At 38.7% G+C, this 23,245-nt stretch overlaps 1 protein-coding gene across 2 annotated transcripts in view; it reads left to right on the top strand.

Annotated features, from left to right (window-relative positions):
• gpat2 (glycerol-3-phosphate acyltransferase 2, mitochondrial) overlaps window positions 1-23,245 on the top strand; it is a 150,218-nt gene that overhangs the window by 82,166 nt on the left and 44,807 nt on the right. For both annotated transcript variants that reach the window (XM_088076577.1, XM_042488786.2), the window contains exons 4-5: window positions 18,311-18,414; window positions 22,375-22,485. In XM_088076577.1, the coding sequence (XP_087932703.1) occupies window positions 18,343-18,414; window positions 22,375-22,485 (183 nt within the window). In that variant the 5' untranslated portion in view covers window positions 18,311-18,342. The remainder of the gene's footprint in view (window positions 1-18,310; window positions 18,415-22,374; window positions 22,486-23,245) is intronic.

Here is a 23,245-nt window from a genome sequence, read left to right as displayed (position 1 = left end):
AAGAAAAGGCCTAGGCTTGGGCACCTAAAGCCTAAAGATGTGGAGCTCAGAGGATGATAAATATACCAAATAAATGAATAAAATAATGCAGCCAAAAGACCACAGACACAGTCACTACTGAACAAACCAAAACTACAAAACCACCACCAGAGGCCACAAAAAGCTGAAACAGTAAAATAAATCTATTAAGCGTAAAGCCTGTTCAGTGCCTTACCTGGGCACGGTATTATTTTAGGCCTGGACACAGACTGTACAGTCTCTTTTACTTCTGTCAGTGTGTGACTTAAATAAAAAAGTGCCCTTACCTAAAAGAAATCTTGTGAAGGGCTTTTTCTGGATCCATATGACTACACATCAGCACCCAAAGGGGGCACACTGCAAAAAGAGGTGCAATAAAAGTCGATGGAAAAGGACTTTAAACCAGCAGCAGCATCAACAGCAGTGTTGTTGTTCCTGCTTTTCACTTTTCTACTGTAGACAAAATATGGATGTACTGTTTACACCCACCAATGCACACCTCCACTTCACCAAAAAAGACTGAAAACTAAAAAGGGTAGATGACAAAAAACACCACACAGTAGATATACAAGGAGAAAATTCATTTATTAAAATGCACTACTGTCTGTCAGTTTTATTAATAATTATAACCCCATGCACTAAACCATTCTTTTATTATACAGCAGTTTATAAATGCTATAAATCCTTGGAATTATCCAATCTCCAAGACTGGATTCTAAGCTCCCAAACAGTGTTTATAATGATCCCCAAATCGCTCTTAATTATGGAAACACAATTTATTTTCCAGGAAATGAAACTCTACAACCTATTATCATCAATTCAAATGCAACACTGCAGAATAGAAAAGCATCATCTTGCACATAACTTGGCATTTGACCTGAAGAACTCTAATTAAATGCTGCTGCTGGTAAGGTTAAATATGTGAAAAAATAAATTAAATTAAAATTCCACAAAAATCATCAGACATAATGAGATGCCTTGAAGTGCCTCTTACTCTGACTTCCTTGAAACTTACAAGGACTTCTTTTCTTAGGAGTTGTCCTTCGTCAAAGACTTTCCGATGTTCAGATGGATTTTACTGACTGGGAACACACAAGCACCGAGTAAATAACACCTTAAATCAACTAAAAAAATAAACTTTGTTCACAAAAACAAAGAAATTTTGTCAGATTTCTGCAAGGCTTGTTTTATAATATGTAGAGACATTTATATGCAAGGCCACTGCCTCCATCTCAGAGCCCAATAATGCACTGTACTACACTTTTCTGCAGTATATTACCACAGGCTGTTCCCACAACCAATAATATGACCTCTACCAAAAAATCCCCAGTAAGACGGATATTGATTGCCTGTGTTTTTACAAAGCCCTCCTGAACAGGTTGCTTTTACCTTACATCAGTGCTGTATATACCCGACATGATCACGAATGTGTGCCAGAGGCCTGTCAAGGTAGATTGGAGTAAGAAAAATCAGCTTTATGTGAAGTCTCCCCAAGAAATGAAATGAACTATGTTGAAGCTGAGCACCCTAAGCCCCTTAAGACTTTAAACACCAATCGTACACACAGGAGGTAGAAAAAATGCTGCTTACACCATGTCGAAAATGTTGAGGTAATCACAATTTCAAGCACTGACGCAAAGCTGGGTCATGTGAGGTTGAATGCCAAACAGCAGCATTTGTCAGATATTAAGAGGGTTGTGCAGTAAACACTTTGATATGTTTTCATAGCAACATCAAACAACTAACAAAGCCTAGCCGTGGTGAGAACAAGAGAAACACATGCAGTAGACCGTGGGCTGCCCACTGATTTCAAGCCTAATGTGACACGCTTTGCATCAGTGTTTTCAGTTACTCTAACAAGTAGCTTTTCATTCAGTCCTTACTGTTTTTTCCTAGCTTCTGTGGTCGTTAATGTTAAACTCTCAGGGTTTCAGCTGTCAACGTTGACACATTTTAAAGTGTCTGTTTTGTTGCTGATCACGCACAGCAGCTTTTTTGAAATGTTTTTACTATTAGATTTCTTTGTATAAATGAAGGTCAACATCATAAGTAGTGTAATGCTGAGTGGAGCTGTGCAATATTGGAAAAAACTGCAATGTGATATGCTCACAGCGTGCGGTCCGATCATCAAGCCATGACCTGAGTGCTCACACTGTTCATGACCATGACTGCCACGGGCATGCCGTCTGCACTGAAGATGTAAGGATAAACTGCATATGACTATGGTGGATAAATAGATCTATCCATTTATTAAAATCCTACAGTCTGGTCTGCATATGTTTACATTTAAGTTGTCTAGGCAAGATATCTCAGAGGTCTCACAATGTTAGGCTATTTAATATGGTATTAATGCATTTATTTATTTGGCATACTTCCAATTGGTCATTTCATCTGTTGGACTGTTACTGTGATACCAGCGGAAAGCCAGCATATGCCAGCTAACGTAAACCCTGATGTTGCTCCCCTCCTGTTCCTCGCTCATTTTCAGGTTGTGGTCAACTACAGACTGACTTCCTTTGTAGATTCACGTTGGTGGAGTCTCACTTCCTAAAAGAAATGCCATCTGACTATGTCACATACACACATAACCTGTCTTTAAAGGGAAGGCTTAGCCAGTGATACTAGTCATGGAAAATGAAAATGGTGCAAGTTTTCCTTTTCAAGCAGTAAAAAAGTTGTAGCATTGCATTTCCTCTGATGCAATTATTATGTGTGCGCACATCGCAATGTTAATGCTAAAACGATATATCGTTCAGCTGTGGTGCTGAGGTCAGTGTTTGTAGTGAAACACTAATCAGTAATTATCTCTTATGTTGTGTGTTTATTACGTACTAATTAAAACAAATGTGTCCATCATTGGAACTGAGATGTGTGTGCTCTAAATTCAAGCACTCAGTGTTGTAACACACTTTGAATAAGTGCCCTCTGATGTTTTCTCATATAACCACATGAATGAGACAAGAGATTGATCATCATTCATCCTGTGTTTGACTATTGCTCATTCATAATTCTTGGTCACGTGTGACCCTGAGAGCAACTATGTGCTTCTGCCAGGATCCCTGTATCTGTGTGCATCTGCACCGCTGTCCATTTCAGAGTATCACTGTATCTTCTTACTCATCATTTCCACAAGATTCCAGTCTGCTGCTGTATATCAGATTTGATAAATGTCAGACCTTGTTTAATTCTATTTACTTAAGTTGTTGCAGGGCCTTGTTTTACATAAAAGATCCAATAACAGTCTAACAGTCCTTATAATATATGTAATTAATACCTGGAATCAGGTTTACCATAATATAGTCTTTGCTGTTGCTGTGAAGACCGGTTGCTTCTCTTTCCCTGCTGCAGTGTGACATGCTCCAGTAACTTTTTGTCTTTTGTGTTTATAATATGTTAAGTTATGGTCTCACAGTGATAACAGTCTGTTCCTTATTTCTCACGTGTTTGACAGAAACCCAGTTCTTCTTCTTAAAACTCCTGGGACTATTAACATTTCCAGCCAACTTCATAAAGCATCCTTAAAGGCTGCTTGAAATTAATTTTTAATCTGCAGTAACAAAAAAATCCCAAAGAACATTATTTTCCTTCCGTCTCATGTCTTCTCCCATCGTCTATCCGTTTGCTTGCCTCTGGAATGGAAATATTTTTGTTGGATGTGTGTTGCCTTGTTTTCATAAGACTCAAATAAATTGTACATTGTTTTGAGAATTAGCCTTGGAGGAAGTGAAAGTATTTCTCACTTAACAGAAAATAGAGAGAGATAGTACTTCGCAAAAAAAGCAAAAAAGTGACATTCTGTATTCCTTTAGAGAGAGAAAGAGAGGGGGCAGAAATAAACAGAATAGAGATATATTCACTCACTGAGCACAACTCACATGTCGCCCTCTGAGTCTGACGTAAAACCACAGAGCCTTCAGCCTCGCTTGTATTGGACTAAAAGTTATGACCATGAAACCTCAATCAATTTCCTTCTTTCTCTTTTTCTGTGAATGCTCTTAAACCATGTGCAGGATCACATTCACATTATCCTTCAAGTGGCAATACATTGACAGAATGAGCAAGCAGAATATTAACAAACAGATGATCAGCATCAGCAGCATTATGTATGACCGCTGTATAAGAAAAGGTCTATTCTCTTAGCTGTTAGTGACCATAAATATGGTGATGATAAAGACAATAAATAAGTTACTGTAGGTCACAAAAACATAGTGTGAAAACCAGACATATCAATCATATCGGGCTTAAAATGTTTGGCAGGTGGTTGAGCAATAAAGCAACATGATTAAACAACAAAACAGTGCAACTGAACAATATTAGTTTTTAGATAAAACAAGGTCCACTCTGGAGCTCTCAATTGAATCACAAGATGTTCTAAAGCAGACTGACTCGCCATGAAAATATTCCTATTCCCAGTTTTGTTTTTTTTTATCACTTTAAAATTTTAGAAATTGAGATTGAAAGTTTATTCTTGATACCGAAACAACAGTTGACTAAAAGAATCTCACTACGAGGTCCACTCAGAAAGCTGTTGTAAAGCTACAATTTTGTTGTGGAAATGTAGTCAGTAATTTTATTTACTGATTTCCCAATCAACTTTTTTCCCTTCAGTACAATCCACCTAATGCTGAATATTGATTCCATAGTTATCGGATATTTATAAAACTCAATGGCGAGTAAGAGATCCACATGTGTATCATAGTGTGCCCCATGATACACACTATTCAGCACATGAAGAACGTGAGCAGAGGCATTCATACACAACACATCACCATAATCTGCGGCTGGTAACAAAAAAAAGGTAGACTCCATCAGTTCCCGTTTGACACAAAACGAAAAGCAAGACTTGTTACTGAAAATAACCCTGCTGTCAGGATTTGTGAGGGGATAATGGACTCAAAGATGTTTGCATTCACTCACTTGAATGAAAATTGTCAAATGTTTTCTAGCCTCCAGCATGTATCTGCTCGAGCCATTGACTTTACATTGGCATAACGTGGTGCAAATAAAAATAGCTTTTCAAGGTTCTAGTAAATTTTTTACAAATACAAAACCTCAATGGATCCAAAATACACAATAGTGAGAGTCATAATTGACCCTGTTTGCAGTTAGCAGTCGTCCTGTCAACAGTTTTACAGACATGTCTTTTATAATGGAGGTCTAAAGGGAAAATGGGCCAGAGGTTTTTGGGGGGATTTTTTTTTTTTTTTGCTGTACTGAGAGTAGCCATGGGGACAAATTGTCCACATGACTCAGTGATGGTGCAGCATCCAGCTCTCTGACTAAAGGTCAGGATATCTTCAAATTCAGATTTAACAAAAAAACCACACATTTTTCTTTTCTCATATATATATATATATAAGTGCAATACAAATCAGTTGGCCGATATTCAAATGAGCAAATCCAATCCATCCAGAGATGTTTTGCAACATTAAGAAACTATAAGCTTTAAATAATAATGTGATATAATTATTTCATGTAATTGATTGACTGAAGGAATTGTTGGGTATTTGGTATTTGTGTGTGTGCATGTGCATGTGCATGTGCGTGTGTGTGTGTGTGTGTGTGTGTGTGTGTGTGTGTGTGTGTGTGTGTGTGCGCGCGTGCGTGCATACAGTAGTGATATAGTGCTTAATGGGTCACTGAGTCTCTCTGCTCAAGGACACTAAAGCAGTCATATGCCTCACAATGATTTGACCCCACATTATCTGTCTTCCTCCTCTCTCCACCATCCTTCAGCTCAAATATCTCTCTAGAGTATTCAGTGGCCTCAAGCTTCTCCCGTGCTGCTCGTTTTACTGTGATCTCATAGCCTTCAACACCTCATCTTTTCACTTACAACTTTAACCACTTTACCTTGCTCTTTAAGAAGTAGTTCCTATTTCAGCGAGATAAATCCAGTTTGTGTATGATGCGCGAAGCCTTGTGCTGCTCTGTTTTTGTCTGTATGAGGAGGCAGTCTCTTTCTCTTTTGATTTAAAGTTGCTGTCAACTTTTTGTCTTAGTCGTACACCATTACTATAACTCCTGTGACCATGAATACAGATGGAGATAATTATACAGCACTCTCTCTCCCATTAATCATCTGTAGGTCACACACACACACACATACACACACACACACACACACACACACACACACACACACATGGCCCTGCTCCCCAGATAAACTCTTCTTTTAGTGTCCATTCATACACCTGTACATCATAGTGTAATCATTCTGCAACATCTATCACACCTTACTTGATCCCTTCTATCCGTGTGTTTGTGTGCGTGCGTGTGTGTTATTGTGAATGAGCTGTGCCTTCATGCATACAGAAATATGGGTGCAACAGTGATTTGCTGAAAACTGAATGTACTTTGATTATCCCTGTGAAGCACTTCAGCTGCCTTATGTTCAACAGCTTAATCAATTATTGAATTACAGACATCATCAGTAGACTTAAGTGTCTGCCTGAACTGAACCAGGCTGGTGCTGGACAAAACGGAGAGTTCACCCCAAAATCTAAAATACATTTAGGGGCGCCATCTATGGTGCCTTAAAGTGTAGAAACTATTTTATTTCCACTTTAGTAGTTTTATGTAATTGTAACCTGAATATTTCCCGGTTTTAGGATGTTGGTCTAGTGGTATTTTCTAGAATCTATTGTGGTGTTCCTAAAACAGCTAATCAGAGCTGAAGAATCTCTAACGTTGCTGTAAATCTTGTCATTCACTGCTTGTGTGCCATAAAATTGTCAAACAAGGCAGAAATGTTTACTGGATCCAGTTTGGTCATATTATACAAATTTATGTTAAAATTCATACTTGGTAAGTTGGGTGAGTTCCACCTGCTCTTTACAGGAACATCTGTTTAGTAACAATTTAGTAGAAAAACTGAAGCGAAATAGCAGGAACAGGGTCAATAAATGAAACTGAAAACTCTGCATTTGTGCCGAAACAAGCTGCAGTATATGGTACGGTTGTACCCGATTCAGAACTATGCCAGTCAAATTAGATTTGGCTTGTCAATATGAACATATATAACATATATAACATGAGGTCATAAAAGTACAACATTTTTTGCTGACACTAGATATCAAACAAAAGCAGGAGACTGTATCATTAAGCTGCTGTGAGCTGCAGATTCACCACTTTCAAGCAGAAGTCTCTCCTCTCTGCCATTGTTGCTGCCTGTATGTCCATAGCTCAAAGTAGCATGAAAGTCAAGAGCACTCACTCCGCAGCAATATGTGGCCAAAAATGTGACCAAAAAGTCCCCAGAAGTAAGCTACACAGCATGCTAACCAGCACAAAAATAAATACATTTTTAAAAAAAAATTAAATGACTTTTCGACTTTGTCTTTTGGAGACTATTTGGAGATGTCAACTGTCAACCAAAAACTTCCTGACAAATGATCATTTGATTAGATAATTAGCTGAGATATTGTTAAGAGAAATAAATATTAGTTGCTCTCTACGCACCTTTAAATGTGTAGCTCAATGCTTTCTCAGCCACCCTGAAACTCAACACAACAAATTATTCATAACTGTAATAAGTTTTCGAAAGAGCTCAAAGGAGTGTGCTGCTTGTCCCTATTTTAATCCTGCCATGCTGCTTATCCCTCTGTAACGCAAGACGCCAGACTTCCAGGAAATCTGCAAGAAAATGAGTCCATTCTGTTGTTGAAGTTAAAGATTTTATTTTAGTGCACCCACTCATGATTAATCTTTCCACCCCAATCTACTTGGTGTCTGTCTCTGCAGTCTGTGACTTCAGGAAGACACACAGTCATTCAGGGATTCTGCCTTGATTCACTGAGTTTTCCCTCTGACTGATTTATTTTCAGCCACTGAGAAATTTCACTTGCTGTACAGTATAAAGGCATACACATGAAAATCAGGCCACTGAGTCATGCTTTCATTTGGATCAGTGTATTTTCAGCCTTCTTTGCAGCACAGGTGGTGACCAGCTTGTCTTTGTTGGTAGGAGGGTCAAAGATGAAGCTCTGGGTCAAAGTAAATGTTAATATTTTATATAAATTTAATAAGTGGATGTTATACAATGATGATCACACAAACATCGGCCCTTATGATTACAGCTTTTGGAGAAATCTGATGTTTGACTTTCCACCAACACACACACACACACACACACACACACACACACACACACACATTAACATATGTGTACAAAATTTTATTCTCAAGTATTGCAGAAAAGCTGCCAACCCTTCCTGAATATTTTTGGCTCATGTTTCAATTACCAAATAGGCCAGTTGCATAAGACATCATGTTGCATCACGGTGTTTGTAGGTTTCATGTTGAGGGGTTTCTCTTAATATAGCTTGTCAGGTTTTGTGTTCACATATAAACGCATCTGAGTCTCATGTGCGAAGGTGTTTATGTTGCCCACAGCTTCCATATTTGTTTTGAGTTTAGGAGAAGCACAGCTGCAGGTATTTCACCTCTCGCCCTTACCTCAATCTGTTGCAACCCGGCAGGTCGGCTCAGGTGTCTTGTATCCCACAGTTCTTAATAAAACATCATGCCTGTCAGGGAGAGATGAAAACCCGTTTCAAGGTAGGAGAGAGGGAGGAATATAGATGTGTGAAGGGTGAGATATTACCGGTATTCAACGTGTAATTAGCTCTCTTTTTTTGTGAATCCAGTGCTAGGTGGAAACCTTTTTATCTCACAGTATCAGACAGAAACGGCTCAGTGATCAGTGTAATTATCATCAGATCTTGTTAGTCAAAAACACGATGATCAGTGTAATTATCATCAGATCCTGTTAGTCAAGAACAATCTGATCTCTCTTTTTCCAAGCTCGTCTCCCTCTTTCCTCCTCCTGTTAATCAATTGCATCTTTTTGTGCACGCTTTAATGTTGTTTTCATGAAAGAACATCAGAAATCACAGCAATTCATTCTTTTTGTTTCTTTTTATCTCTCACACAAACATTTCTTATCTTTTTATCGTTCTGTCTGGGCCTTGTCTTTCATGAGTAGATGAGAGAGGTCACCCAAAGGGAAGAAAAAGATTATATAACCACATATGAGAAATGTCAACAATAAACCATGTCTGAAAACAAAGGATGACAAAAAGTGAATGTCAAATTTGAAAACTATCAATCAGCCTTGATAGGCCTCAGGGCTCATTTATGTTCAGCGTTACATACGGAGACAGACTTCTGTCTGTACTCTGCATTTATTTCATCCATCTTTGTTCATGTTTTCTGAAAGCTTACAGATACAAAATAGGGCACAGAAATTGTGGGGACAGTGCAGCATAATTAAAATAAGATATGACTGCAGGAGACAACAAAGAACAGATCAAATTGTTAATATATAATAATAAATAGTAATATATAGTAAAATTAGTGAAAATAATTTTCCATCCACGTCTGGATGTATGTAGTTGCTGCACAGACCTCCGTTGTCTTCAACGCTGCCTCATTTTCTTGTCACAGTGTTACGACCTCCTGCTCTGTTGCCTTGTTTGTTGTTGTGTGAAACCACATCTATGGACCGTATTAAAGCCAACATAAAGGATGAATTGAAGTATGAAGGCAGTGACGTTTACGATGTTTGAAATTGACTAATCTATTTTCTTACGTTAAGGGAACATAAATGAACCCTAAATCACAGCAGACAGAGTCCTCGCCACCACTCCTCCTACATATGAACATGATTTTTAAATTTGTCTTTTACTATCTCTTTATCTTTTACTATCTAGGCTATTTACAAAGGCTATTTATTTGTGTGAAATTTCATTTTACTCTTACTGTGTGCAGTGTATTGCTACGCACAGCATCTTCTTGCCCCACTGCTGTCCTCTCTCTTGCTCTCTCTCAATATTATTACTGCTACAGGAGTGTGACCTCCGCACCCAGAACACTCTGTGAGAGTCCACGTGTACGCACACACATACACCAACAAGGCTTACCATTAGCATCACATGGCTAACGATTAACGACAGTCGAGCTGTTTCGGTGACGGTGGTAGTTTGTTGGGACCCTTAAACGGCTCGTGGTCGAGTGTTAATATGGTTTTAGACAGTGAACTGACTTTGGAGAGACTGGCTTTGGCAACTGTCCTTGAAAGGATAGTTTTGGATTTTTTGAAGTGGGGCTGTATGAGATACTTATGTAGTCAGTGTGCTACATATAGCAGTCAGAGGGCTCCCAGTTTGCAGAAACAGACACCCAAAGTGCTAAAATAAGCACACTCAAAAAACCCTCACATTGCAGATGTTCAGATACATTGTGCGTGTGTAACACCCCATCGTTCCCATGGGGTCAAAGAGCGTGTCCCAGCCCTCATTGAAAAACTTTGGGTTTCACAAATTCTTCCTCAGACCTCAGTCCCTCTCTTCAGTCACAGTCTTATATCTCCAGGCACCTTCATTGCTATTTCCCATTTTTCCACCAGATGCCCTTGGAATATCTCTCCTTTACCCATTACCTGATTGCCCCTCTACACACCTGTTCTGACTTCCCCTCTCTGCTCTGCCTGTCCTTCCCCACCCACCTCCTAACCTGCATCTACCTGCCTCATTTTTACAGTGTCAGGTCACTGAAGTTTCTATCTTTTAAATTAGTTATGTGCTTTTGTTTTGCTTTAAAGCCACCTTTGCCCTCCTGCTTACCTGCCTACCTGTACCTGAAACCTAAAGACTTCAAGCCCGGGACCTGTACCTGCCTGCTTACCTGTAAGTTTTTGCATCACCTCTTCAGTAAACAAACCCCTGAGCTGTCGCTGTGGCCTGCATCATCTGTACTGGGGTCCCAACCCTGCTCCCTCACTCACTTACACCAACCTGATAATTGGCAGAATACACAGACTCACTAAGCTGTTTTGACAGTAACAAATCTGTTATCTGTCGTCTCTTATTAGCAAAGAGTAGTGTGCAAAACATTCAGCTAGCAACTTCTCATTTTCAAACACTAATCAATCAGTAATCAGCTGTCACCAATTACCATTCATTCTGTGAGTAACTCGGTAGCAGGCCAAAAATTAAACTTGTCTGTTGTGAGTTTGGGGACTCTCTGTGAGCTTGTTTCTGTTGATGTGGTGAGAGAAACATTGTTTTGAAACACCACTGTATCCACTTACGCTCGAGTGGACTGAGTGTTTTGTTGTTCTAACAACTCCAACAAAGTGATGGGTCCTCTCTCTAGCTGATGGCTTCACAGCAATTTCAGGTGTCACATTCTCACAGTTAAACTTTTATTCATGCCATCTTTCGATTCAGCGTCATGGTTTTCAAACAAGACCCTCAATATTTGATCAAGAATCCTGTTAAAAATCAGATGTGCCTAATTTAGAAGGCAGATTTGACTCAGTATTGGCAGATATGTAAGCATAAAGGACTCAGATTTGGAATGGAGCAAAATAAACAACTTGATCAGGACATCCCTAGTGAAAAAATATCAAAGGTAGTCCAAAATTAGGTATATTTTCCATTTGGCAAGTAAATCTTGAAAGACTATTTGCCACACTAGGGAGTAAATGTTTGTGCCAAAATAGTCATGTAATAAATACATTTTGCTGAGATTCTCTAATGCATTTTGGCATGATTTACTGACACACTGCTCCGCTGCTCCTGTGGTGTCAGTGTCATAGTTTGACACACACGCACACACACACACACACAAACACACACACACACACACATTACATATGTGTCTTGCCACAAAACTGACTGTTTCAGATGCTCTTAGTTTTGTGGCACTGTTGACCGCACAGAGCCTCAGGTTGTCTGCTGAGCTATCACTTGGCGCTGGTCTGCTGCTAGCTATTGTTGTGCCAATACCTATGAAAGGTGAAAAAATAATAACAGACGCTCGACAGTCTAAACCAATACGCCAAACTCTTTGTTTCCTACAGTACCAACCGTAGCACATCGCCTTTCACATTAAAAGTCCTGCACACTGCATCATTGTTTACCTGAGTGAGTGAACCTGTTCACATGCTGAGGCTGTGATGATGATTTGTTCAATATATTTAAAAAGTGTTGGGTAGAATTTTGCTGTGACCTCTTCTTTAACTTTGTATTAAACGCAATACCTTGTTATAACAAGAAAATGTACTGAAACAAATATATCTGTGACAAAGGTGATGTATAATTTTGGTGTGTAAAATATGTTTTGCCACTTGATTTATTTATTATAATTATTTTTTTCCATCTACCGCTCCTCTTGGTCGATGGGTCAGAAAGTTAATTTTGGACACTCTGTAAACATTTTCCATGCCTGACAGACAATAAATCTAATTAAAGTTGGGGAGATGTCAGTCAAGCACAGTCCACACGCTGCTACACTTTCCTGATTAAACTACTAATCCGACGTATTATGTGAAAACTCTTGTTGAGCCATGGATATGTGGCCTCAGGTGTTCTGTTTAACAAAATTAATTAATGTATGAACTGTTTTTCCAGAGGACAGCTGAGATACAACAAATACATTTTATACCAGACTGCACCAGAATATGTAACAAAAACAAAAACTTTAAAGCAAAAAAAAATATCTTTGCACTCTTGTAAACAGACAGGTGCATGCTGGGGGAATAAAGGCCCAATTTGTAAGATTTAGGGAGTTTTAGTTGCATCTAGAAGTGAGGACTGCAGATTGCAACCAGCTGAAACTTCTCCGGGTTACAATTTCTTCATGTTCATTGTTCAGGAGGTTTTTACTTGGAGCCAAGTTTATCCGCAGAGGTCTCCTCCTCTTCAGAACAAATGGACTCAGTCATTTAAACCAGTCAAAACTCTGAAAAAAGCAGTTTAACGTTTTAAGATAAAAAAAAAAAAAAATGTTTTTTTCCGCGCTTGCCTTATGAAGGGGCTTCAAACTACGGTGGCTGAGGCAAAACCACGAGTGGTCCTATCTGGAGCCAGTGTTTTGTTTTTCTGTTCTGGGCTATGTACGAGGACCCTCTACCAATGTAAACAGCTCATTCTGAAGTATAGGAAAAACTACAATTCTTATTTCCAGGTGATTAAACACTGAAGAAAACATACTAATTATACTATATTCCATTTCTGCCTTTGTTAGGCAAAATGTAGCTTTTAAATATATTTGCCATACTGTGCAGCAGCTGATTTTCATTAAAAGAGGATTATGTGGTTCTCTAATTTCAGAGGAATTCTTGTATTAATAGAATTATACTGTAAGTCTGTTATAAACCTTGTCCTGTGTTGAAATTCTAGATAAAAAATACCATTTATAGTCAGATAGTGGTACATTTGGTCGTTGTTCTGTTGCAGTGTGAAAAGCTTTTATTTTCATTGCAGGCTGTCAGTGTGTTATATAAGGATTTTCTACAAGCGCTGCATCGCGGACAGTGAAGCAAAAACAGTGTGAAGCTAAAGTGCGGAAGAGAGCAGATAGTAAAGGTGAAAAATTCCTTTTGTTCTGGGAAATCAATGCTACTCGGTGGCTCGCTGACGCACAGCTTCTGATTCACAGATTGATTTTCTGTGTGTGTGTGTGTGTGTGTGTGTGTGTGTGTTTGTGCGCGCGATGAAACAGGAACAGCTGATGCATCCAGGTGCATATTTGTGTGTGTTTACCATATTAACATTCTTTCAGAATAGCCTGGTTTACCTACAGACTGAAAATGAAAGCCCTTCACGTTGATGTCCCTGTGGTGTTACGTATCTGCCTGCCAAACAGAATCCTAGCTCCCCATTGGGTTGTTTAAGAAGCCTTATAAGCATGTCAATGACGCACTGTTGACGCTATCACCAAGTACTTTTTATCTCAAGATTTTCTCTTCTGTGTCTTCTTTGCCAAAGGCATGATTGAAAAAAATCAGTACAAAGAGTATAGAAATACTCTGCCAGCAAAAAAAAAACATTTGTCACAGTGGTTGTGGTCACAGGTTGGCTACAGATGTTTTACATCTGTTACATGTTGTGACCAAGTGAACTGTTGTTGTAAAGGTCAACCGATGAGCTGACTGATATGCATGACTTGTGATTAAGTCAGACAGTCCCCGTTAGAGGTCAAAGAGCTCCAGCAATACTTGTAGCTTGAGGAACAACTTTATTTGACCTACATGTTTCGGCTTGTGGCGTTCATCAGGGTCATCAAGAGACATATTACAAACCTCATTTAAAAAGAAGGTAAAAAAGTACATAAATAAACCAGTCATATAAATCCATATACATACAAGCCAGGGGATCACCTGTTAAGGTGGGTTGGTTAGAAATTCATGTGACAGTAGACCAATAAAAACCTGACAAGGGGCAAGGGGAGTGTCCTGCAGGAGAGATGAATGTCACCATATTAGGTCATGAGCCAAAGCAGCAGCAGGAGGTGGTCCAAACATGGTTTGCTTCTCTTTCCTGGTCGTTGCCTTTGATGCTTGATTGTCAGGTCATTAGGCTAATTAGCTGGTTGCAGCTGGGAAAAAGCCACTTGCTGTTGTTTGTGAGGTGTTCAGTGTTGCGAGGGCTTTTACAAGAGAGAGACTTGTAGATTTTGCTGAATCTTCCCCATAAAAATTCCAAGGAACTCTTTCCAAGTAAGGAGAAAAACACGGATTTGTATGCAGCGTGAATTTCGCCAAGGCTGCATACAAAACAAACTGGATCTTTAAACAAGGTGTTACTGCACGAGGTGTTTGGCGGCTCCATTGTGAATTTGGTGGAGCTCAGCAGCATGTGGGTTTTTCCAAATTAATGGTGAATTGGCAGATATTCTCAATATATTTTCAACATATTTCACTGTAAAGCTGGGTGACATGTAGCTGACCTGTCCTTGTTGATTCTTAATCAGATACTCACACAGAGATTGAAATACAGACCTCAGGTTGTAACTCAGATGGCTGTTTTTTTTTTAATTTGCTGTATGTGATATATGTGCTGGTATTATACTCACTGTGTCGCATTCAATGACTATCTATCTGGTTTCTTGTCAGCTCTATAATGGCAGTGCTGCCCTTCAGTGTTTTCAGATCAGATTGTTTAAAGTCATCTGGTATAAACACACAGTACATACAGTAGCTAAGCAACTACTCTATTGACTTGTAATTGTGTGCCATGTTACATATTGTCATAGTGACTTCAGCCATGTGGCTTTTGTTGTTGTGTGCAACCTTGAGGTGTTGCAATGGTCATCTTGTTCTTTAGAAACTCACACACCATCCTGGCCTTTAAGACTAACAGGAGAAAAGATTAGACTTTTGCAACAGTACATCAAATCAGATTGGTCTGAAAACTAACTAGTAGTTGAAGCTGTTACATAAATGGAATGGAGTAAAAACTACAATATTTCTTTTTGAAATGTAGTGCAGTAAAAGTATGAGGTAGCAGAAAATAGAAATGTAAAATACAAGTACCTCTCATTGCACAGAGGTACAGTACTTGTGTAAATGTATTTTCCACCACTGCTCTCTACTAAACCACTTGTTCTCTACGCTGCCAAACTAATTATGAGATTGATGCTATATCTTTGTTTCAAGTCTGAACCATCATTTCAGTGGATTGAACACCCACCTAAAACACATTATCTTGCTTATCAAGACATGTCGTCTGTCAATATTATGCTGTTAATGGTTGATAACTTTAATGGTTACAAACAGTAACTCACGGTTTTCTGCCCCTGAGAGTGTGATGCAACGAATAGCTGAATAGTATATAAATTCTAATCGTGCTTTTTATAAACAGTCCAGCTCCAAAAATAGAAAATATATTTGTGGCGGCAGATGTTTCGATTCTTGCAGGCCACAATTATTAGGAAACACTGCCGTGCAGAAAACGAGTACAAGTTTGTTGTCATGGAGAGTGAAAGATGGGGACGATGTTTATTTACTTTGCATTACCAACTTTGTAACAATGTAGTCTGAAGCCAACAATTAGCAGGTTCAAACCATCTCCACACATCATCTACTGAGCTGCAGAAAGATGCTTAAATTTTTACATTTCAGTCTGCTAAATGACTGTACTGACAAACTATAGTCGGCCAAGGTTGGCAACCTCGCTAACATAGCAAAAGATATGATAACTGATAAGCAAGTGTGCATGGTGGTTGTCAGGGACAAGGTTAACATTATATTTGATATATATTAAAAAGAGAGAATGATGGGGTCATTGTTTATTCACTATCCAGTATATTTTTCAAAAGCTAGTCAGCAAATTACCGTGAAGACAGCGCTTGACTTTGCTCTGCTGTCTGATCAGCTGAGACACTCTAATTAACACACTAATGTTACATATGCTACACACAGTGCTGAGAATCGCAGCGCGCTCTGCTGGAAAAACTATGTAATGACACCATTTCTTAATCACTCCAAGCATATTTTTCTCCTTTGGAAAGTTTTCATATTGGCGCATAGTAGAAAACACACATGCTGATACCAATCTTTGTGATATGCCCACATCAACAAATAAAATCTTGAAATATACAGTATATACTTGACAAAGATGTCTGATCTGCTTGAGTTTCTGAACTCTCCAGTCGTCTCTCCTTTACAAGTAGACCCTAAGTGTGTTTAAAGCTCCCTTTAATCACTGAGCAGTTTTGGGAATAGACTTGAAGGCTACAACCACCATCACTTCTTTGACTGCTGCTCTAAAATTAATTCCTGCCTAATCTGACCTGGCAGCTCTTAATGGCTTCTGATTTTTAATCCTTTCCCATCATGGGCCCACTTAGGTCCTGGGCTATCACATTAGCAAACTACAGCATATTAATTAAAGACCATAATTGATCAATTAACTTCTGAGGGCAGAGGATGAACTAAGCAAGCATAAATATGAGGAGAAACGAGTGTGAATTCATGTGTTGATTGCTGACCAGTAAGATTGTGAGGAAAATGAAACTCTGTTATTGTGGTGTTACACCGGTTCGGCCTTGGCATACTGCTGTCTCTGGCTGTTTCCATGTGGTCTGTATTCCCTCTGGAGTGGATTATATAAGCCTGTTAGAGCGTTTGCTGGTTCTCTGTTTAATTTACACTTTTACACCCTTTACTATCCATTGTGCTGCCTCGTCTCCTTCGTCACCCTCTTCACCCTCTTCACCTGCGAAGGGAGCATTACTGAGCCCCAGGACCCTCTTATCAATAGCGTTGCTCCCACCAGGGTTGATAATGAATGTGGGAACTTGAGCCAGTTGAATTGGAGCATCTCCCAAAGGGGAGGCTTAAGTTTTAATTAGCAGAATTAATGGGGCAGAGTCAGACCAACAGAGAGGGACACAGAGATGCTCAGGAAAAGTCTCCTATTGAACCTAATAAGGCTTCTGAATCTGATGGGTGCAACCACAGGGAGATTTATTCCAGGAGAGTTTGTGCCACAGGATGACAGCAGACCACGTCTTCATCCTTTTGTAGTAGAAACAAAGCCTGACGTAAAACTAAAGAGCAGCTCTCAGGATGGTGGCTTTTATACTGCCGCAGCTCTCTCTTTGGAGAGTGCGCGCTGCCTCTTGATCTGTATTAAATCCACCTTAATCTCAGATGATTACTCATTTGAGCTTAGACACAGCCAACGCTATCAATTAGGTAACCTATTTAAGCTAGATTGCATTACATTGTGACCTATGTTGCCAAGTCTCATTACTATGTTTCCAAGCGGGCAAGGGACCAGCATCAGTTACGTAAGAGCTGTTTTTCAGCTGATGGCTATGTACCCTGCATTTAATGATTTATAACCCACTAGTGAGTGTTTGCCCTGCTGCACCTGTGTGTTCCTGAGCAAAGACAGCCTCGAGTTCCTTTTAATCTCTAATCTCTTAATGGCAGTTCTGTCCTTGTTTTATTCCTCCTTCCCGCATGCAGAAGTGAGCACAAAACTTTTAAAGTAAAGTTTGTCACAAGTCCAATAAGAGTGAAACAATGGAACACAAGGAAACCCAGCAGCAAGAAGCTGCTTTCTCTTAACTGGAAAAAATGAAGGGAAGGTTAAGAATTTGAGAGAATTTGTGATGGTGGAGGGGAAGAAGTGCTGGTTAGATGGGTGAAATTGTAGCTGTGGGCTCAGGGTGATAGATCTGTGAGTGCTGCCAACTGTCCCCTGCCAAGGTCCAGAGGACAAAACAAATTTTATGTCACACGAAGATTGTGTGTGCATGAGTGGATGTGTGTTTATTTTCTAAAATTGAAAAGATGAGGCCTTTTCTGAAAGCACTGCCATCTAAAAAAACTACAAAATTGGTCTTGTATTGTAAAGCTCCTAAAATGACTGTCCACTCACATTCACAGGTGCTCACAAACAATCCTTATTATTCAACACAATGTGAGAATGCACCGTTTTAACGTGACACTGTATAATATGATCCCCCCTCCTCCAAATCTTTTCTGTGGCAGGTCTCTGAGTGAAAGTCTGCAGGGGGCTCACCATGGTGCAGGAGAAGAGTGACGGGATAAACAAAGACATGGTCCTTCCACCAATCCAACAGAATAGACCTGCTGTAAGAACACTGCCTGCATGACTCTCTCCCACTGTCATCTCCCACTTTACTCCATGTGCACCAATCTCAAACTCTTTGTTCTTCACAATCACGAGAAAACATGCAGGAACAAATGTGCTTAACTCTGTTTGATGTTTACCAAATCACAGGATGTGATGTGTCAGTGAGTCATACTGATCCAGCAGAGGATGAAGAGGATTTTTAATACTTTGACATTTTGGGAAATCTGTTTATTTGCTGTTAAATAAGAACAACAATACCTATCTTATGTCTGTGTAGCATATTATAAAGACTGAAAATTGAAAGCTAACTTGGCCCAGTCCACTTCAGGGATCAGATTTTCAAGATCAACCCCTGAACTGGCACTGCGATGTGCTGTGCTTCACCCGGTCCACCACCTGCACATATAACCAATAAGATACTCTGCACGACTTTGTGACACAAGAACTACCGCCTCACCTAAAACAGTAAATCCTATTGTTATTATGTTAAACGCAGAACTGAAACAGGATATAAAATTAAGACAAAATACCACCAACAAATCACCTTTTTTAGGGGGTCACCTGCCAGGTGTCTGCAAGTAACTGACCTGATACAGGACTCTAACCCTCTAACCAGCACCTCTAACCCTCACAAACAAACACTTCACATCTTGTTTCTTTAATCTGTACTCCGTATTTTTTTAAAAGTCATGTTCAATAATGCCAGATGCGACATTATTGTCAAGTTAGCACGTGAGATCTACTGTTTTTCTCATGTTTCCAGCAGATCCTTTAAAAGCCCTAAAAGGCATTGAATCCATTAATCTAAACTTAAGGCCTGAGATGGCATTAAAATGTATTAAATTAATGTTTAAAAAGTCTTAAAAATGCTCAGACGTGGGAAGTAGGATTTTTATGAATTGAATGGTTTTTCCAACATTGCATTTTAAAAGTTCAACACAATGGGTAACATTAAAAATAATAAGAAGAATTTTTCAAATGTCTCTTGCATTAACATCACCAAAAAGAAATGTTTTATATTTGAATATTTATTTTAAAAATAAAGTAAAATTCTCTCTAACCTAGGTAATTGATGTCGGTTTATGGTGTTTTTTTTTCTTTCAATATTGGATACTGTAACATTGATCTTAACTTTTATTCCAAGTTACATTTTAAAAAAGTCTTAAAAGTCTTAAAACTCCACTTGCCCTACGCAGTAGGAACCTTGTTACTGTTATGGTCCTTTAAGACAGAAAAGTTTGAACCCATCGTTTAACGCACAGACATCAGTCTCCTTTATTTAACTCTGGTCAAAAACAGAAAAAAACTGTTATCAAAGTAATCCTTTAACAGCTCGATGGGATGTGGTTTTTAGCCTGATGATACGAAAACTTGGCCTTCACACTTGTAGCACTCAATGTTTCTACTTCAAGCCAAGTCCATTTTATTATTAAAGCCCAATATTACAATTTTTCCCAAAGGGACTCTACATCAAGGTTATAAGGTAGCACACAACACACTTGTTATCTAAATTAGTATGGTTATTAACATTACTGATAGTTCGGTTGGCTCTTTGTCAATACGGTAATGTTTAGCCTTTAAGTGGACGTTTTCTTGGCAAGGCGCCGCTTCAGTCAGCTGCTGTGTTTTCTGGAATCCATCATCATCATTCAACTAGGAGAAAGTGTCATTGATTTTCGGAGATTCATTAGCTAACGTCGTCTGAACGGGGTAATAGGTCTGAATCCTAACAAACACTTAATTTAAGGCACAGTAACAACACACACACACACACACACACTGCATGATACTTAATGGGTATAGTTGCATAACACAAATATTTGTACAACTGACCAGCAGTCAATGTGCTGCAGGAGACCTGAAGTCTGATTAGTATACAGTCCACAGTCTGGCCTGTGCTTCGGTGCATGAGCTGTTTATGCCTGATGTGCACTGATTGCCTGATAGCAGGTCTCATATGGGCCCTCTATTAATATTTACAGCACTGCAAGTTGCACGCTCCCCTGGATTCAGAGTTAGGCCAATCACAGCAACACAGAAATCATAACAAACTCAAAATAAAATCAGGAGAAAAGAACAGAAGCGTTAAAAATAGCTATTTGCTCTCCTTCTTTTTAATTTACCAGTGCTGTTATGTTTCTGAGAAATTGGGGAAATCAAATGTAGCTGGCTGAGTTTCAGATGTTTGAAAGGTTAGTTTTAAAATGTCATATGTTACAGGTTATTAGTAAACCTGTTAAAAATGTATAAAGCAATGTAAATATTTAGATTATGTCATCAAATTAATGTAATTTATTACATTTGATTACTTTTTTTATTAGTTTTCTTAAATGTTTTAAACTGGGCAGTAAGACTGAATGTTTGACATCAAGCATTTTTATATTGACAGCATTTTCACTGCTGGTTAACAGGCTTCATACTGTATAGTAGAGTCGCTCTGATTTCAGAAAGAAAATAACGTTTATTTCCTGCACTGAAATGTGTCACAGGTATGGCAGACATTGATATGATTGGCTTAATGATTTTTTACAGGTAAGGTGCGGTGAATGAACAAGTGAATGTGGTAAACTGTTCAGCTGTGGTAAAAATTTGACTTAAGACTTTTGGAGTCTACTTTGTATTAGTTTGAGTGGGTGGAATTATTTTTGATATAAAGATGCATTGCTTTGTGTAACAGTCTTTCCTTTGATGCCACTGCTCTGCTGTCACAGTGATATTGTTGCGTGTCCCTGTCTTTCTCAGGCATATTTTACTAGGGATGGGCATGAGTGCTCAATTTGGCTGTCATTATTTGTTCAATGTATGGCATAATCGCTGCAAAACCTCCCACATTTAAACATGACTTTTCATAAAAATATTTTAATATTTAGATGGGTAAAATCCTATTTCATTGTAGACCTGCATGCAGCTTGTTGCTTCAATCACCTCCTCAGCCTCCTTGGTCTGCTGTTACTCTCTGTTTATCATGAGACACTTGAGGACAACTGCTGCAGGAGTGTGAGCTCCATGCTGGGGACAGTTGGTCACACAGGCAGTGACAGGGCTAACTGTTTGGATCACACAGCTTACGTCTGTCAACATTTATTAAAAAGTTTAACAACAAAGTCGAGCTGTTGGGTGTTCGAAACTGCTGCTGTGTTAGCTCACACTGACAGGCAGATGTTGAACTGACAAGGAGACGAGGAGACAAGCTCCAGAGACGGTCCCTTAGTGCTGCGTCTAACCGAACAGAAAGTTTGCTGGTTTTTCCTATGCTGGAATGAATTTATGACTTAAAAGGCTAAATGAAGCCCGTAGTTCAATAAATGCATTTCATATTGTAAGTACACGAGTACTTACAAATACAAAATTAAATAACACTAATAACAAATAAATGTAGTTGAAATCTGTTAAATTTACTAAAAAAATATGCAATTCAATTAAAGTTACTCATTAAAGTGTGATTATAAAGTGGATACATTCAGCCATATTCCTTTGGACTTTGACTTTTAATTTAATGAATACTTGAATATGGAAATTATTAAAAATGCCAATCTTTAAAGTTTTCATTAAAAAAGAAAAGATTAGAAACCCTATCATGCATATACATGGCCAAGACATGGACACTCTCCTGGAGAAATCAAGCTGTGGAGATTAGGTTTCTCTGATTTTCCACTAGAGAGTCCAGGCTCCAAGAATTACCACATATATTCAGTTCCCAGTTTATTAGGTACACCAAGCTAAAACTAATGTAGTCTGATACAACAATCCTGAAATAAATCCCACCTCCAAATGTTGAGTTAAACCTGTTTATCGAGATGATTCTATTGTAGGAGGATATAGTTCACAGAGTTTACTGTTATTTAGCCTCACTGATATAATTGAGGTGAACAAAATAAAAGTAACACTTGTGGTTGCAGTCCCTTTGCATGTGACAGCTTCTTGGTGTAATTCATTTTTTTGTTTTCCTCCCTCTCAGTTGTCTTGGGCATTGAAGATCAAGAAAAAATTGAAAATGGTTCCTCAGTGTCTCGGCAAATTCAGACCGACTGTTGGCCAGTGCTGCCACCAGTGCACCCCCGACAGTCTGGTGAGTGTGCAGCATAGAGGCCGGAGGAGGTCAGAGAGAGAAAGGAGAGGAAAGGTTAATGATGAGAAATTAATAAAATGAAAAGTATATTGACTTCACATGATGCACTGAGACTAGTGAATTTAAAGATGCTTAAGTAAATATCCTTATTCGAATGGTATCCTTCAGCTTCATCTGCTGTTATTACAAAGACTGAAGAACTGTGATGAATAGTATATTTGCATGCGGGATGCACTCCCTGCATGTCAATATATTTGGCCAATCAGATGTAGCCCTTTTGTTTTACTGTCCAGGGGACGCGCTGTACTGAAAAAATGTTATCAACGACACCTGCTGTTTTCAGGCATATTATATATCTTGCGAAAAACCAGTTTTGTTGTTGCTGTTGTTTTTTTCATCAATTCAATAAGTGAAAAGAAAACATAAAAACTCTAGAATGAAAGAGAATCACCATATTTCTCTCTATGTTGAAAAACTAAATTTATAAGTAAGATATTGAAATAGCTGCTGTTTCTTTGGGAATGTCACAAATCACAGTCATACAACACATCTGATTAGCCTCATACTGGGTGGATGATTTTGGTGCTCTCTAATCCCAGCTCAAAATGTAACATTTTTAATAATGTGTTGTACGTAGACTGTATGTAAATATACTAGTGCTGTCAAACAATTAATTGTTTTAACTGTGATTAATTGTAAAATTTCAATAGTTAATGCCAATTTTTTGCATTTTTAATCACGTTTTAAATCCATTATTTTG

Source organism: Plectropomus leopardus, chromosome 4, assembly GCF_026936395.1.
Source record: "Plectropomus leopardus strain MGB_pleo_1.0 chromosome 4, ASM2693639v1, whole genome shotgun sequence".
NCBI lineage: Eukaryota > Metazoa > Chordata > Actinopteri > Perciformes > Serranidae > Plectropomus > Plectropomus leopardus.
This window is presented reverse-complemented; position numbering and strand designations above follow the sequence as displayed.